At 47.1% G+C, this 14,722-nt stretch overlaps 1 protein-coding gene across 2 annotated transcripts in view; it reads left to right on the top strand.

Moving 5' to 3' along the window:
- LOC147697186 (granulocyte-macrophage colony-stimulating factor receptor subunit alpha-like) overlaps nt 1-14,722 on the top strand; it is a 328,625-nt gene that overhangs the window by 132,436 nt on the left and 181,467 nt on the right. Inside the window, exon 4 of one of the 2 annotated variants that reach the window (XM_086934253.1) lies at nt 6,596-6,725. In XM_086934253.1, the coding sequence (XP_086790379.1) occupies nt 6,596-6,725 (130 nt within the window). The remainder of the gene's footprint in view (nt 1-6,595; nt 6,726-14,722) is intronic. The other variant, XM_086934255.1, reaches the window with a different exon arrangement.

The following is a 14,722-nucleotide window of genomic DNA, read 5'->3' as shown; positions in this document are numbered from 1 at the left end:
ACCAGGTATATGCGCAGCTTTAACGGTCAAATTCAATTTCAAGCATGCCAACACCAACAGCTTCAGCAACCTCAGCACATGCGGGCAAGTCGCCCCTTGCCGATTGATAACCTGAACCAACGCCATGTTATCCGACCAGAAGGTCACTGCCCTGTCCCTGAAGCGTTCCGCCCAGACCGTAACTGCCACCCAAATGGGAAAAAGCTCTAAGAAAGCTAAATTCTTTGTCAAGTCTGCTAAGTGCCACTCTGCTGGCCAGACCGCCTCGCACCAGGAAGGGGCCAAGATCGCCCCAAAACCAACGCTCCCGGCTGAGTCGGTGTATAGGCCTAGTTCAACACTGGACACCGGCGGTGCGGGCCAAACTACCCGCCCGTTGAAATCTGTCAGGAAGTCTCGCCACACCTTGAGGTCCTCCTTAACCCCTGCCTTTAATCGCACCCGATGGTGCTTCTGGGTAAGACCAACCATCGTTCTGGCTATAGACCTCGAGAAAGGGCGCCCCATGGGAATGATGCGCAAAGCAAAATTTAGCTGACTTGCAACTGATGCAACGTCACCTTCGGACACGCCAAGGCTACTTCAATGGCTAGGGAAAAGGCTCTTACTTTATCCATTGGCAATCTACATTCTCCCGCTACCGTGTCAATTTCGATGCCCAAGAAGGACATGCACGTGTCAGGGCCGACCGTCTTGCTCGGTGCCAGCGGCACTCCAAATTCCTTCAACATAGCCACCAGCTGACTCAGGGCCAAAGCGCAGGCCTCTGAAGACGCGGGGCCCATCACCATAAAGTCGTCCAAGTAATGCACCACATCCGTACATCCTGACTTTTGCGAAAACACCCATTGCAGCATGGAGCTAAAGGTCTCGAAGTACTTGCAGGAGACCGCACAACCCATAGGCATACATCTGTCATAATAAAATTGCTGTTGCACCTGAAAGCCTAGCAAATGGTAATCCTCGGGGTGCACCGGCAACAAGCGGAATGCTGACTCAATATCGGTTTTTGCTAGCTACGCCCCCCGGCCCAGCTCCCTCACTTTCTGAACCGCGGCATCAAAGGACGAGTACGTCACTGAGCATACTGCTGGGTCGATGGCATCGTTCACTGATGCACCCTTCGGTGCAGATAGGTTATGAATCATCCTGAATTGTCCCGGCTCCTTCTTGGGCACTACTCCCAGAGGAGAGCACACATAGTTCTCCCAGGGAGGAGCCGGGAAAGGGCCTGCTACCCGGCCTAAGGCCCGCTCTTTTTTCCACCTTTGTGGCCACTACTGAGGAATGGATTCTCGCTGACATTTGATTCCTACACTGATTAATAGGGGGGACATGAGACGCTGGGATCCGAAATCCCCTGGAAAAACCCGTGAACAACATCCTAGCAGCTGCCTTGTCTGGGTACCTGTTCAACCAAAAAACCATCTTCTCAATATCCACTGGAGTAGGCAATTTAGACTTGGGAAGGCTTGATATCCTTAGGGGCTGTACCCCCCCGTTCTTTGGTTTTCTTGTTGCACTTGGGTTCGGGATGGGACGGGTGACCGCAGTAGGCGCATGCGTGCTTAAACTTGCACTGCCCGGGGGGCCATTTGCACCCTTTGCCGTTGAATGCCCAACATGTACCATTCTTCTCGCCCGGTTCTCCCTGAGAAGTCCGAAAAGGCTGCCTAGCTGGGTGTTCCCTATTGCTCACGCTCTCTAACCAGGCATTGACCTCAACCTGATCCCAACAAATGGAGGGGTTTTCTTCCTTCGCCCAGCGAAACTCCCTATCATAAGTCAGCCAAGCTGAACCTCCATGAGTGGAGTGAGCCTTCACGATCTTATTGGTATAAAACACCAGCGGAATCGCCAACTCTGGCCTCTTTTCCAACAACACTGTCACATACACGTGAAAGCCGAACAACCAATTTGTTATTGTTTCCTCAATCCTAGGTCTCCGGTCTCGGAAGGAGTGCTCTTTCCTCTCTCTGTCCTTGTAATCCTCCTCTCTTCTCTTTGGCCTGATAAGCGAGAATATATATACGGAGGCACCCTTCCAAATCTTCTCTCGCATTTCCATACTCACATGCGTAGCTAACATCCCTGACTGAGACAACACGTTCCCCTGACTAGCCCCCACCTCGCTGCTCCTTGCCGTAGCGTCACCAGGCTTACCTCCTGTAGATGTTACAGCTATCGCTGTCGCGGGGGAATGGGCTCCAATCGCTACACTGGGCAACGCCTTGCGCGACTCGACTAAGTGCGCCAACTGCCTCTGAATGTCCTGCAATGCGCCCTGTTCAGTGGCCCGCGGGGGCACCCATGGTGCCGCCGCTCCAGCGCTAACTCTCTCTAATACTTTTTCCAGAGCTGATAATTGGCCCACTAATGTGGAAACTGACGCCAGCAAGCTATCTAATGGATCACCCGCGGCTGCCACTGCGGCCACCGGCTGCGGTGGGAGTGGGGCCGGAGGGACCGTAACCATTGGTACCGCGCCTCCCGGAGCCAGCGCCTTCAGCGCTTCCCTAATCTCAGATAAAACTGAACCCACCGGGTCTACTGGCGCGGGCACATTCGGGATGGGATCAGAAGGGTAAACCTGCTCTGCATCTAACGGAGGCGTGGGGACGGGACCTACTGATCCCTCGTCCTGCTTCCCCCTGGCAGGGCTAGGCCTACTCTTCTCCTGCCTGGCTCCCCCTTTCCTTTTAGGCTGAGCCTTGGCTTTCTTCTTTAATGGCGGACAAGCGGCCTTCGGTGGCCCCCACACTGCGCTGCCGCTCTACTACCTCAGGCTGCGCTCCCCGGGAAGAATCGCTCTCATCCCCGCTATCGGGAGCCTCCTTGCTCAACTTCTTCAGCAGTAATTTCATAATCTGTGCCAATTCAGGCTCAGAATCTTTTCACTTTTGTCCTCCCTTTTTTGGCGCCATGCTATCTATATCGCGCTTCGCACTGTCCTGCTATAGCACCTAACGCGCCCCGAGTTCCCTGCTCCCGCACCCCTAAGCACCATTCACACCGCCCGGCAGGAGCCCGTACCACGAGGATCCCCGCACACAGCCGTAAGCCCCGTAAGGCAGCGACACTCCTATCCCCTCCCAGCACCCACCGTGACTCACGGCTGCCCACGAGGCCCCCCGAGGCATTCGACCCCTTACCTGGCAACACGAACGATGCTCGATCCTTCTGCTTCTAGAGTTTCGGAAAGCCGGCCAGGATCACGAGAATGGCCAGGTGCCGGCGTGAGCAGTCAGGTATCCAGGAGTGATAGCGGGAACAGAGACTCCAGTCACAGGGAGTTGACCCTAAATAGGCCCAGAGTCCCCACCTCCTGACCCCCAGGTCACGCGATATCGCCGGACCAGAAATGGGTCGGCCGGACGCCGATTGGGCCGTCCGCCCGACCAACCACCAGAGACCAGGGGCGGGCGGGGTTCGGAGAGGCCGGGTCCTAAGTGCGCGCGGCGTGATTCTCCGCGCTTGTCATATTATCTACACCTCAGCCACAGTCAGCGAGCCAACTGCTGCCTCACATTAGTCACCCGGGAGGCTGCCATGGAACCTTGGTGACATTAGGGTTCCATGGACAGGAGCAAATCCCAGCATTCATGGTCGCAAAATAAGTCACGTACTCTAGCCTAGCTAAATTCAAGTGGCCTCATTTATGAGGCTGTGTGCCACTTTTACGCCACCGATGCGTCACTTTGACGCACCAGCAGCGCAAAAAATGTGCCGTTGTGCATCACATTTACAAAGTGACGCATCTAGGTAGATGCGTCACTTTGTAAACCCCTGCGTCACATTATACCTACGCCAGGTATAATGTATGCAGTGGGGGCATTCTGACGCAAGAAAGGGTCATAGAAGGGGCGCAGTGAAATCTATAAGATTTCACTGCGCCACTTCTAGGCCACAAATGCGTCCATTTCTTACGCCTGCCTCACAGCAGGCGTAACACTGATGCAGGCCCTTTCACATGGGGCTTGCTCCATGTGAAAGAACTCATTGCTGGAGTTGCGTCACTTTTGTGACACACTCCAGCAATGCGTCACTTTTGCGCCATACAGATACGTCAGAAATACTGACGTATCTGTAACTCCTTGCGCCATGATGCGTCATACTGTAATTATGACGCACCATTGGTGTCGGAAGGAGGGCGCATTGAAAAGTGACACATCGCTGTTTTCACGCAGCGATGCATCACTTTTCATAGATGAGGCCCCTAGGCTATAACCTCTCTTACAGTGGCAGAATAACCTTTTTTCTTTAACAATTTCAAAATTTGGCCACCTTAGTAAAATTTCATAACATAAAACAGAAATTAATGCAAGAATTCATTAGCTGCCCTAAAAGAAAAAACAAGGGTGGGTGGGTGGGTGGTTCAAAAACGACCTAACCACCTGGGCACTACCTTAGCTAATAACTTCCTGCTCAAAACACACCTTATAAACCCTACAGCTAAGCTCCGCCCACTTACCTACCTGAACCTATCTAAAACTGTGGCCTGTTTCATCATGCGAAGTTACCAAGGGGGAGACCAGCTCGCGCCTCACTCCCCCTGGGTCCCCGCATTCCAGGTCCAATTCCGACTAATCACACACAGGTCAGAGCTCCACAACCCATGACCAGATGTCACACAGAGCATAGCCCCAAAAATCCAAAAATTCACTGAAAAAATAAAAGTTAAAGATTAGATATGATTCAAGGAACAAACAAAACCCATTTGAATTCACTGCAATGCTCACAATAACATACCTTGTGTTGCTCCCAGTAGACGGCTTTGTTTCACTAGTTTTCAGCAAAGGAGAGTACTGAACAACTCAAGAGGTGTCAGTTGCCGTGTTTGGCGTACGACCGGTACTATGCTCGAATCGAACTACATAATGCCTGAGATTAATCACATTCAAAATGCACCATTATGCCTGGGAAGGCCATCGTTATGCCAGAGGTGGCCACTAGTAGACCAAGAATGCCCAACAGATGTCCTGTAGCATAATTATCACCATTGTGTACTAGGACCACATTTAAGTGAGAGTGTTCAAGATATTGCCCTCAGATGACCTTCCCAACCAGCATTTCACTAGATGCCAATGGCAGTCCCGAATGTCAGTGATTATCCACAGAGCATAAGAACAAGTACAAGTGTGCCATGTATATATGCACAAAGATGCACAGGTGCACACTTAACACCCTGCTCCCCGCCGCAAGCAAGGCACCTATGCTGATCCCTTATCTCTCCCACTGGGGGTTTCTCCCATTTCAATCTTGCACACATCCACCCTTGCTCCAACATTTCCTCACTCGAGGCATTGCACCTACCGCTGACCTATTTTCCTGACCCAGTTTGAGCGGATGTATGACGTTACAACGCATACATTTACAACGCCTACCTTTACAACGCAATTTTTACACCGCAACATCCATTACAACGCATACCATTACAACGCATGCCATTACAACGAATTCTTTGAAACGACCTTTATAACGCATTCCACTACAACGCATACTACATTTACAACGCATACCATTACAACGCATAACATTACATTGCATGTAAGGTAAGTGTTGGATAGTGTAGGGGTTAAAATTACTATTCTAACTCCAGGGGCTGCAACAGTAGGGTAAGTGTTGGATAGTGTAGGGGTACAAATTACTATTCTATCTCCAGGGGGTGCAACAGTAGGGTAAGTGTTGGATAGTGTAGGGGTAAAAATTACTATTCTAACTCCAGGGGGTGCAACTGCAACAGTAGGGTAAGTGTTGGATAGTGTAGGGGTACAAATTACTATTCTAACTCCAGGGGGTGCAACAGTAGGGTAAGTGTTGGATAGTGTAGGGGTAAAAATTACTATTCTAACTCCAGGGGGTGCAACAGTAGGGTAAGTGTTGGATAGTGTAGGGGTAAAAATTACTATTCTAACTCCAGGGTGTGCAACAGTAGGGTAAGTGTTGGATAGTGTAAGGGTACTATGTGTTGTAATGCTCTGCGTTGTAATGGTATGCGTTGTAGTGGTGTGCGTTGTAGTGTCATGCGTTGTAATGGTTGCGTTGTAAATGCATGCGTTGTAATGGATGTTGCGTTATAAAAGTTTCGTTGTAATGGTAGCGTGGTGTAAAAGTTGCGTTGTAAAGGTTGTTTCCCAGTATGAGCACATGCGCGTGTGAGTGCGTGCGTGCATGCACCCCCATGCACACGCACACGCACACATTATAGCTGACCCAAGAGGGGCCTGCAACAACAACTACCTGCTTTGCTTGTGTTGCAGACCCCACTCTGCGCGTCACAGCGGGGGGATATATATTGTGAGTGTGAGGCCCTACCATTGTTTTGCCAGCTTCAACTCCAAGGGTCTGAAGCTGAAATGAATTGACTCCTGCAATGCCCAAGAGTGCTCTGGTTGGCCTGAACTCGGCTCCATGTATGAATCACTTCACGACATCTGAATGAGAATTACTCATTGTGGAGCTCTGATTACACGCTACAGAGTAGCTAAGGGAGGGGGCGGATAGTGTCTAACTAAAGATCACGTCACTTATGGGATATGTGTTCATTTTGTCCTGAATAAATCCAGGAAATGGATGTAACTTTCATTTGATTTAGTTACAGAACTGTTACGCAGAGTTTGGGGAGACGAAAGAGGAGCTACACAAGGGCATATCACTACAAATCGTCATAACAAATGGCACAGAGACAATTAACCTTGGAGGAGAAATACAGTATGTTCCAGAAGGTACAGTTGCACAATTATGGGTGCCTGTGAGAAACATAATAATATACATTTATTTAAATAAACTGTCCCAACTATTTGGTGGTTGTGCCTGAACTTGTTTTGCTTTGGGTGACTTCGGACCAGGTATAAAGGTTGGCTGAAACATACAACAACTTATTATTTCTATCAGATGATGAACCACATAGGATGTAACCATTCATATTCTGTGATTTGATGAAAAATAGTAACAATCCACAAATAGATGTGCCAATCAATCCAGCCGTCCATGATGGGGACAATGATGAACATTTTGTGGCAATGTGGCAGAGTTGTAATATCTAGTGCCTAGGTATTTGAGAGGTTGAACTTCCTAACTAGAACTTAGTTTGGGGGGTTTCCTTACTCGCACTCTTGCACCTCGATAGGTCTTTTCTTGTGCTGTGTTAGGGTCACATAGCTCCCATCTGAGGCCTTGATGGCTTCCAAGAAAGTGATCCTAAACAAGTTGCAGTTTTTATATAAACTTTTAAATTGGCTAGTGGTTGGGAAAGTCAAACAATCGGGCAAGTATGGAAAAGCACTGAATCATCAGAGATGTATGCTACACAAATTTGATTCAGTACTGAAATCAATCAAAGATTATTATAATAAAAACTTAGCTTATAGAACTAAGGGCTTCATTACAGTTGGCCTATAACACTGGGGTGGTGATACCAGGCTTGGTGTTACCGATACTGGGTGGTATTATCAGCTGATTGACCAGTTTTTACTCATTTAAGCCCTGGAATGGGAAATAAAGCGCCGCTTGCTGGAATTACTGTGTGTTTACCACTTGTTTTATTTGTAATCGTTTGGGATGGTACTTCCACAGAGAAACTGTGGAATTTCTACCCTACACAACTCGAAATGAGGGCCTACATCTTTGTAAGGTGAAATTGGTCACCCACCTCCATCCCATCCTCTTGACCTATGTGGACCACCGCTGACTCATTGCTGGAAACAGGGGACCAGGCCTAAGCAATATCTATGCTTTGAACCACAAAATCATACACACAAAAACTCATAAAGAAGAATACAACAACCAGATACACAAGTAATGAAATCAATTTATTTAATTATCTAAAACTGTACAAAAACTGAAATGGTCATTTTAACAAAAAAGGTTGGCTCTTTTGAAGATGTGGTTTCATTTCAAAAAGATGAATCGATATGCTAGACTCTAGCACGTCACTCTTCAGCTCCCAATGCATGCACTCTTTTTAGCAGTGCCTCCCAATGCTTCAATTGAGGCCAAAGTCATCTAGATTAGACTTTGTTTGCTGTGCTTGCACTGCTTCCACAATTCAACCTAAGGATACCAAATTCATTTTTAGCCTTGCCTCCACTTTCAGTTTTCTTCTTTATATTTACAGAGTGTTTTACAATTTAAAACATTTCTTTTTGGGGTTTTTACATATATATACTTTATTAATCTGATAATATTTAATTTTCTAAACAGTTGTGGATCCACTGAGTAGGTGAGGTGGACCATAGGTTAAAAATCACTGGGCAAAACTGTTCTATTTTGCATGCTTTTTCTTGTCTGTATTTTTTTGTTGGGGCGTATATAAGGGCAGTTTGGGTAGTCTGGGGTTTCAAGGGTTTAAATGTAAGCCACTGCTGTTATTTTGGGAAGGATTGTTATGCATTTGAGAATTTTTTTTAAAGTACATTTTCAATGTTTAACCTTTGTCATGCCTAATTTGCAAGGTGTTTTGCAGTATAACATGTGGAAAGATAGTTAACAAAACCCTATGTTCTTTTTTTCTGTATAGTTTCATAACTCATAAAATATTTCTTTTAAGAGAGAGAAAAAAGAACAGGCCACAGAATTCTCTGATATATCAGCATAGGGCCAGACGTATCATTGCACTGGGATCACAAAACGGCAACCAGTATTTTTGTGACCAATATAGAATTGTGTCTGCTTGTAAAATTTTGAATCGGAGTGGGTCGTAATCTGACCTACTTAAATAATATTAATTGCTTAAAAAGCAATGTAAACTCTCTGAGTGTATGTGGCGTAAAGTTTTTCGCGAAGCTAGCAAAGTCCAGTATCTCAATACTTTAAAAATGAATCATAAGCGTATGAAACAAGTGAGACATGAATTCTATATCAACAAAATTGAAGGAGCTCAGAATTCATCCTGGGAAATCTTTTTAATTGTAAAGTCTATGTCCCCTATGGATCGTGTCTCAGCTCACAGTCCTCCCTCTGAGGAAAGTTGTAATGTCCTTACCAGATTTTTTAGGGACAAAGTAACATCTCTGTATTGCTCCGTCCTGGAGCGTCCTAGAAATCCTCTGTGCCGTCAGGCCTGCTTTGAACTGCTGAGGTCCCCACCTGTTGGAAGCACGCCTCACTGGTGCCGCTTTTGAAGAAGCATTTGTTGGATCCAATAAAACCTGAGAACTTTAGACGTATCTCATTACTCCCTTTCTCCGTGAAGGTCATGGAAACCTTTGTCAACCACCAACTCTAAACGTTTGTTGAGACCAGGGACCTACTGCGTAGCACACAGTCGGGCTTCATCCCTCGGTACATTACAGAGTCTGCTCAGTTGCTGGCCTCTGAATCCATGCACCAGATTCTGGACAGATGTGACACAGCAGTGCTACTGTTGCTGGATATGAGCTCGACCTTTGACACCGTGTCCTACAGCCTTCCGTTAGAGCGGCTGTGAAGCTATGGTGTCGGTTATAAGGCCCTGTGGAGGCTTGCATCCTTTCTGCAGGACTGTCCTTTTCAGGTCCTGCAGAAACCTTTTCACTCTGAGGTCTTGCCACTGCAGCAGGGGATGCCACATGGCTCATCTCTGAGATCTACCTTTTTTAATCTATACATGAGCCCCCTGGCAGATATCATTGAGTGGCATGGTTTTGACATCATATCATACTCCGATGATACTCAGATCATTGTCATCATGTCTTAGAATGCAGCTACGGCTTCTCTGAGGGCATGCCTGTCCAAGGTGGCCATCTTGATGGACCTCAGTTGCCTGAAACTAAATGCAGGTGAGACAGAGATCCTTATCCTGGGGGGTCAGACTTCAATTTGGACTCCTGACTGGTGGCCACCATCACTTGGCTCCCCTCCCGTGCCGAAGCCCAAGAATCTGGGCATCCTGTTTGACGTGAAATTGACATTCGACAACCAGCTCACCGACTTAGCAGACAAATGTTTTGGGATGTTAAAATCCCTTAAAAGATCATTGGACTTCTGCCTGAAGCCTCAAGGAAAACAGTAATCTAGGCTCTTATCATCTCACAGCTGGATTGCTGTACCATCCTGTATTTGGGAGTCTTTCAAGCTCGACTTATGAGGCTCCACTGTATGCAGAACGCTACGGATCAACTATTGCTGAACCTTCCCAGACGGGCTTTGATGGCCTCGGCTCTGCAGAAATTGCACTGGCTTTCGATCAAGAAGTCTCTGTCTTTTTAAGGCTCTCTGTTATTGTTACAGGGCCTTTAATAAAGCCGGTGCCAGATATCTCCATCAGTCTTTCAAACCCTACCTTCTTTCTAGATGTTTGAGGTCTTCTGCGTCCTTGCTGGCAGAAGCTCCTACTTTGAGGAAAGTTTGAATTGGGGGCAGCTCAATTAGGTTTCTTGCCTCCAAGTTGTGGAACTCTCTTCCGCTGCATCACCGACAAGCTACAACAGAGCTATTAATTTTGAAAAAGCTCAAAACATGGATTTTTAAGGTAGCTCCTGCTTCTGTTAAGCCCTTTGTTCATCCCAGCAGCCAGATCGCATTAGTGCTGGGACACTTTGGTTAAAGTAGCCATGCACTCTATCAGTGGCGTAGCTACACCTTTTGCCGCAAGTGGCGGGTCCTGCGTTTACTGCCCCGTGCACCACTGCACTCAATAAAGTGTTTTTATTAATATTATTATAGGTTGCAGACCACAGAACTGGTGGTCTATACACTTCAGCAAGGCACCATGTCTGTAACTGTTTTTGAATAAGGAAACATTTTTAAAGCATCCAAATTTGCAAAAATGAAACGCAGCTGCTTTTAAAATTCACTTTTTTTTAAAGTTGCTGTGAGAGTTAGTACAGCTCCTTTGGACCACTGCTTACTCCCCCAGAAACTTTCATCACTATTCATATAGAGGAAGGGGTCCAAAGGGGATCCCATCCCTTTGTGAATAGGTTACCTAACTTGGGGGTTGGTAACTTACAAAAATTTGTGACTGGAATTATGAATTGAAACCATTAATACATGGGATACCGAATTGCAATATGGAAGGCACAAAGACAACATGCCCTTCCGAATTGCGATTCAATAACCAATTGGAATCCCATTTTAAAGGTCTGTAAAAATTTAATGTCTCCGAAAATGGAATTTCCACACAGGAAAAAATGCTTGAAAGTCCAAAACACTCTTATTTTGCGAATCAGAGTGTTTGTAACCACAAAATAGTTTAGCATATCTTGCCCTTACTTATTAGTCCCCTTTTTTCTTCTCTACCTCGGCTTCCGCAATGCTAACCTTGCACTTTCTTAACTCAACACTGCACTGTGCCCATTGTTCACTTACTGCTGCTTCAGGATGCAGGTGAGATGTCCAGTACCCAAGAATGTTTGAACTCTATTTAAGGGTCTTAGCTACTATCACTAGGGTTTAGTGACTGTTTTGCAGGGTCCGCTCTGGTTTCTCATCCTTCTCTTAACAAAACCTATTTATGATGTTTAGGTTCAGTACCGGCCAAGAGCCTAGGGGCCTTATTTATGAAGGCCTTGCGTCAGTTTTGTCACTTTTGTGACACACTCCAGCAATGCGTCACTTTTGCGCTTACAGATACGTCAGAAATACTGACGTATCTGTAACTCCTTGCGACATGATGCGTCATACATTAAATATAACGCATCAGGAATGTCGTAAGGAGTGCGCAGTGAAAAGTGACGCATCGCTGTTTTCACGCAGCGATGCGTCACTTTTCATAAATGAGGCCCTTAGGTGCTTAGTCAGAGAGCGTTTAGTGGTACTCATAGCCTCACAAAGGGGAAGAACGTGGTGACACACAGTCACTATTGCTATTGGAACCTGGTATGCAATGACAGCAAAGACTATGTCGTGGTAGACTGTGTCAAGATGTACAGTTTTATAGTGGCACTGTATGTGGTGTAGGGTAGTTGTGGAGTGGGAATGTCGATGTCTGTACCGTCAGCATTCTCACTGTTAGTTATGTTGTGTCATGGTGAAACGTGTCATGTTTGTCAGTGTCAGGCTTCTAGTGTCGATGGGCCTGATTCACAAAAGTAAACTGAGATGAAAGTTGAACTTTACGTCTTTCGGTATTCACAAAGGGCATTTACGAGTAGTAAATGCATTTTTTGGTGAATACCAAAAGTCAAAAAGGTAGAATTTGTCTTATTTTACCGTTGTGAATCGGGCCTATAGTGTGTAGGTTCAGTGTGGTGTGCTAAGGACTTCAATTTCAACATGTGCAGTATCAGGATTTTTTGGATCACAGTTGACAGTGTTTCAGTGGGACATGTGAAGCATCAGGATATGTACTATTTTAGTGTCTGCAGTGTCAGGGTCTGCACTGTCATCTCTGTAGTGTTTAGGTTAGTATTGTTATTGGGAAGTGTCAGCGTGTACGGCCAGACCCTGCTCTATCTGTGATTTAGATCAGGGTATGCCCAGACATGGGTCCTGTGCTCACTGCGCCACTGGATTCAAGCTAGCCAGTCTGATGAGGGGTCATACCCCAAAACCGATCTCAGGATACTTGTTTTCCGGTCCAGGGAGGACCTGACCTGGCAGTTCGGCTGGACTGTTCCCATGGGGAGCAGGGTCAAGACTGATTTGCATGTGGCTTGGTCCAAACTGTTATGGTATGGTGAGCAAAAAGCAATGGATTTAACCCAGATCTGTGACTGGGGGTGAATGTTTGACAATGTCCAGCATTCTGTCCATCACCTTTTTGTGTTGCTATAGTTGATCTAAGTGAGGAGTGTATGCCCAGAAGTGGGTCCCGCGCTTGTTGTGCCCCTGGATTTAAGCTTGCCTGGCTGATGAGGGGAGATAGCCTGAAAGCCATCCCAGGATGATGGTTTTCCAGTCCAAAGAGTACCTGGCCAGACAGTTTGGGCTGGACTGTTCCCATGGGGAGCAGGGTCAAGACCGATTTGGACATGGCTAGGTCCAAACTGGTAAGGCATTGTGAGCTGAAAAATTACGTATTTAACCCATATCTGTGACTGGATGTGATTGTTTTAGTATACACATATGTTTCTGTGTGTTTGCTTTGTAAGGATTTGCGGAGTCAGTGCTGGTGTAAGAAGTCCCCAGTATGCCACATTACCCCCATTTTTTCACTGTGAACCTTAAATGAGTGACTGAGGCCAGCTGAACAGAACTGATACACATGTGCCCTGTTTAAAGATGCACTACATTTTATTGTGACGTTGTCATGGCTGTCAATTAGACACACGTACTTTCTGATTGCAAATGTTTTGCACCATTGTATAAAATACAGATACAGGGTGTAGGAGTGATATAATAGTTTTGCCACTAAAACCAAATGCATCACATGTGTGTTGGACTCGGTCCTTTTTGCAGGGTCATCCCTAAACTTTTTGCCTTTCTCCTACCTTTTTTTCTGACCTGGTGTTGGTGGTTTTAGGACTCTGGGCACTTTAGCATTGCTGTTTAGTGTAAAGTGCGTGTCCTCTCTGTGATAAATATGGTAAGATTGGTCTACACCTGATTGGCCTATTTAATTTACCTGTCAGTCCCTTGTAAAGTGGTATCTCATATACCCACGGCTAGTAAATTCAATGCTACTGGTGGGCTTTCAGCTTTGATTGCGCCACCCACCAAAGTAGCCTTGCAAACCTATCTCAGGCCTCTGCCATTGCAGGGCATGTGCGCGCAGTGTCACTGCCGCTGTGACGTGGCACCTAAAGTGTGTGCCATGTACGTGACCCCCCTTTTTACTACATGCCAGTCACCCCTAGGGTAGGCCCTAGCTAGCCCTATGGGCAGGGTGCATTGCAGGTAAAAGATAGGACATGTACCTTAAGTGTTTGACATGTCCTGGTAGTGACAAACAGCCATTTTGGTTTCTCACTACTGTGGGTCTGCCCTCCCATAGGAATGCATTGGGTATTCCCTGATAAGTATTTCAGCGGTAATCCCTGATATGAGAGGCGCATCATGTTCAAGTTTGGTATGCTTGAAATAGTGATAATAAATGCTATGCAATGGTGTGCGCAGATTTATTATAACTATTTTAGAAATGCCACTTTTAGAAGTTGACATTTCTGTGTGCTTTGTGTCTGCCTGCCTGATGTGAATTGCATGTCTGGCTTTTGAGTGACAGGGGCTGGTGAAGTGTGTGTGGCTCCAGGAGGGGCAGGATGAGTCAGCGCTAGGCTGAATGGGACATCTGCATTTGAAGTGGTGGGAGGTGAAGTCCCTGATCCCTGAATAGGATTGCGCCTGTCCTGGTGAATGCTGGCTCCACCCCCCTGCGGTGTGTCTGATGGCTGAGCCCCAATCTCCCAAAGAAGGGTGTGAGCACTGTAAACAGAGTGCTCCGGAACCAGTTCTAGCTGGTCCCCCCAAGCCCTGTGCTCTGCAGACAAAGCAGAATGTGGTATAAATGTAGGGGCTGTGACCCCATGTTTCTTGTGCTGTTCCTGGACCTTTGGGGGCTTGCTGCTGTTGGGGCCCAGGAGGAACCGCCATGGGGGCTTGCCTCCCTGCTGGAGAGCCCTGTGTGCTGGCCTCCCTGGGCCCAGCTGTGCCCCCTGAACCTTAGGGACTTGTTGTTCTTGCCTGCTGAATTCCTTGAGGGACCTGGCACCTCGTGGAGTGCTTCTGTTTCTGATTTGCAGTGCTGAACTGCAGCCTGAAGAGTCCCCTGCCCAGCGTGGGGAGCGGGTGCCCGACCTGCGTTGTTGGGGAATGAGCGGGAGCCCACCCCGCGTTTTGCTGTGAAACCGAGCAGGAGCCCCTC

This window comes from Lissotriton vulgaris, chromosome 8, assembly GCF_964263255.1.
Source record: "Lissotriton vulgaris chromosome 8, aLisVul1.2, whole genome shotgun sequence".
NCBI lineage: Eukaryota > Metazoa > Chordata > Amphibia > Caudata > Salamandridae > Lissotriton > Lissotriton vulgaris.
Note: the sequence above shows the minus strand (reverse complement) of the source record. Positions and strands in the feature narration are given on the sequence as shown.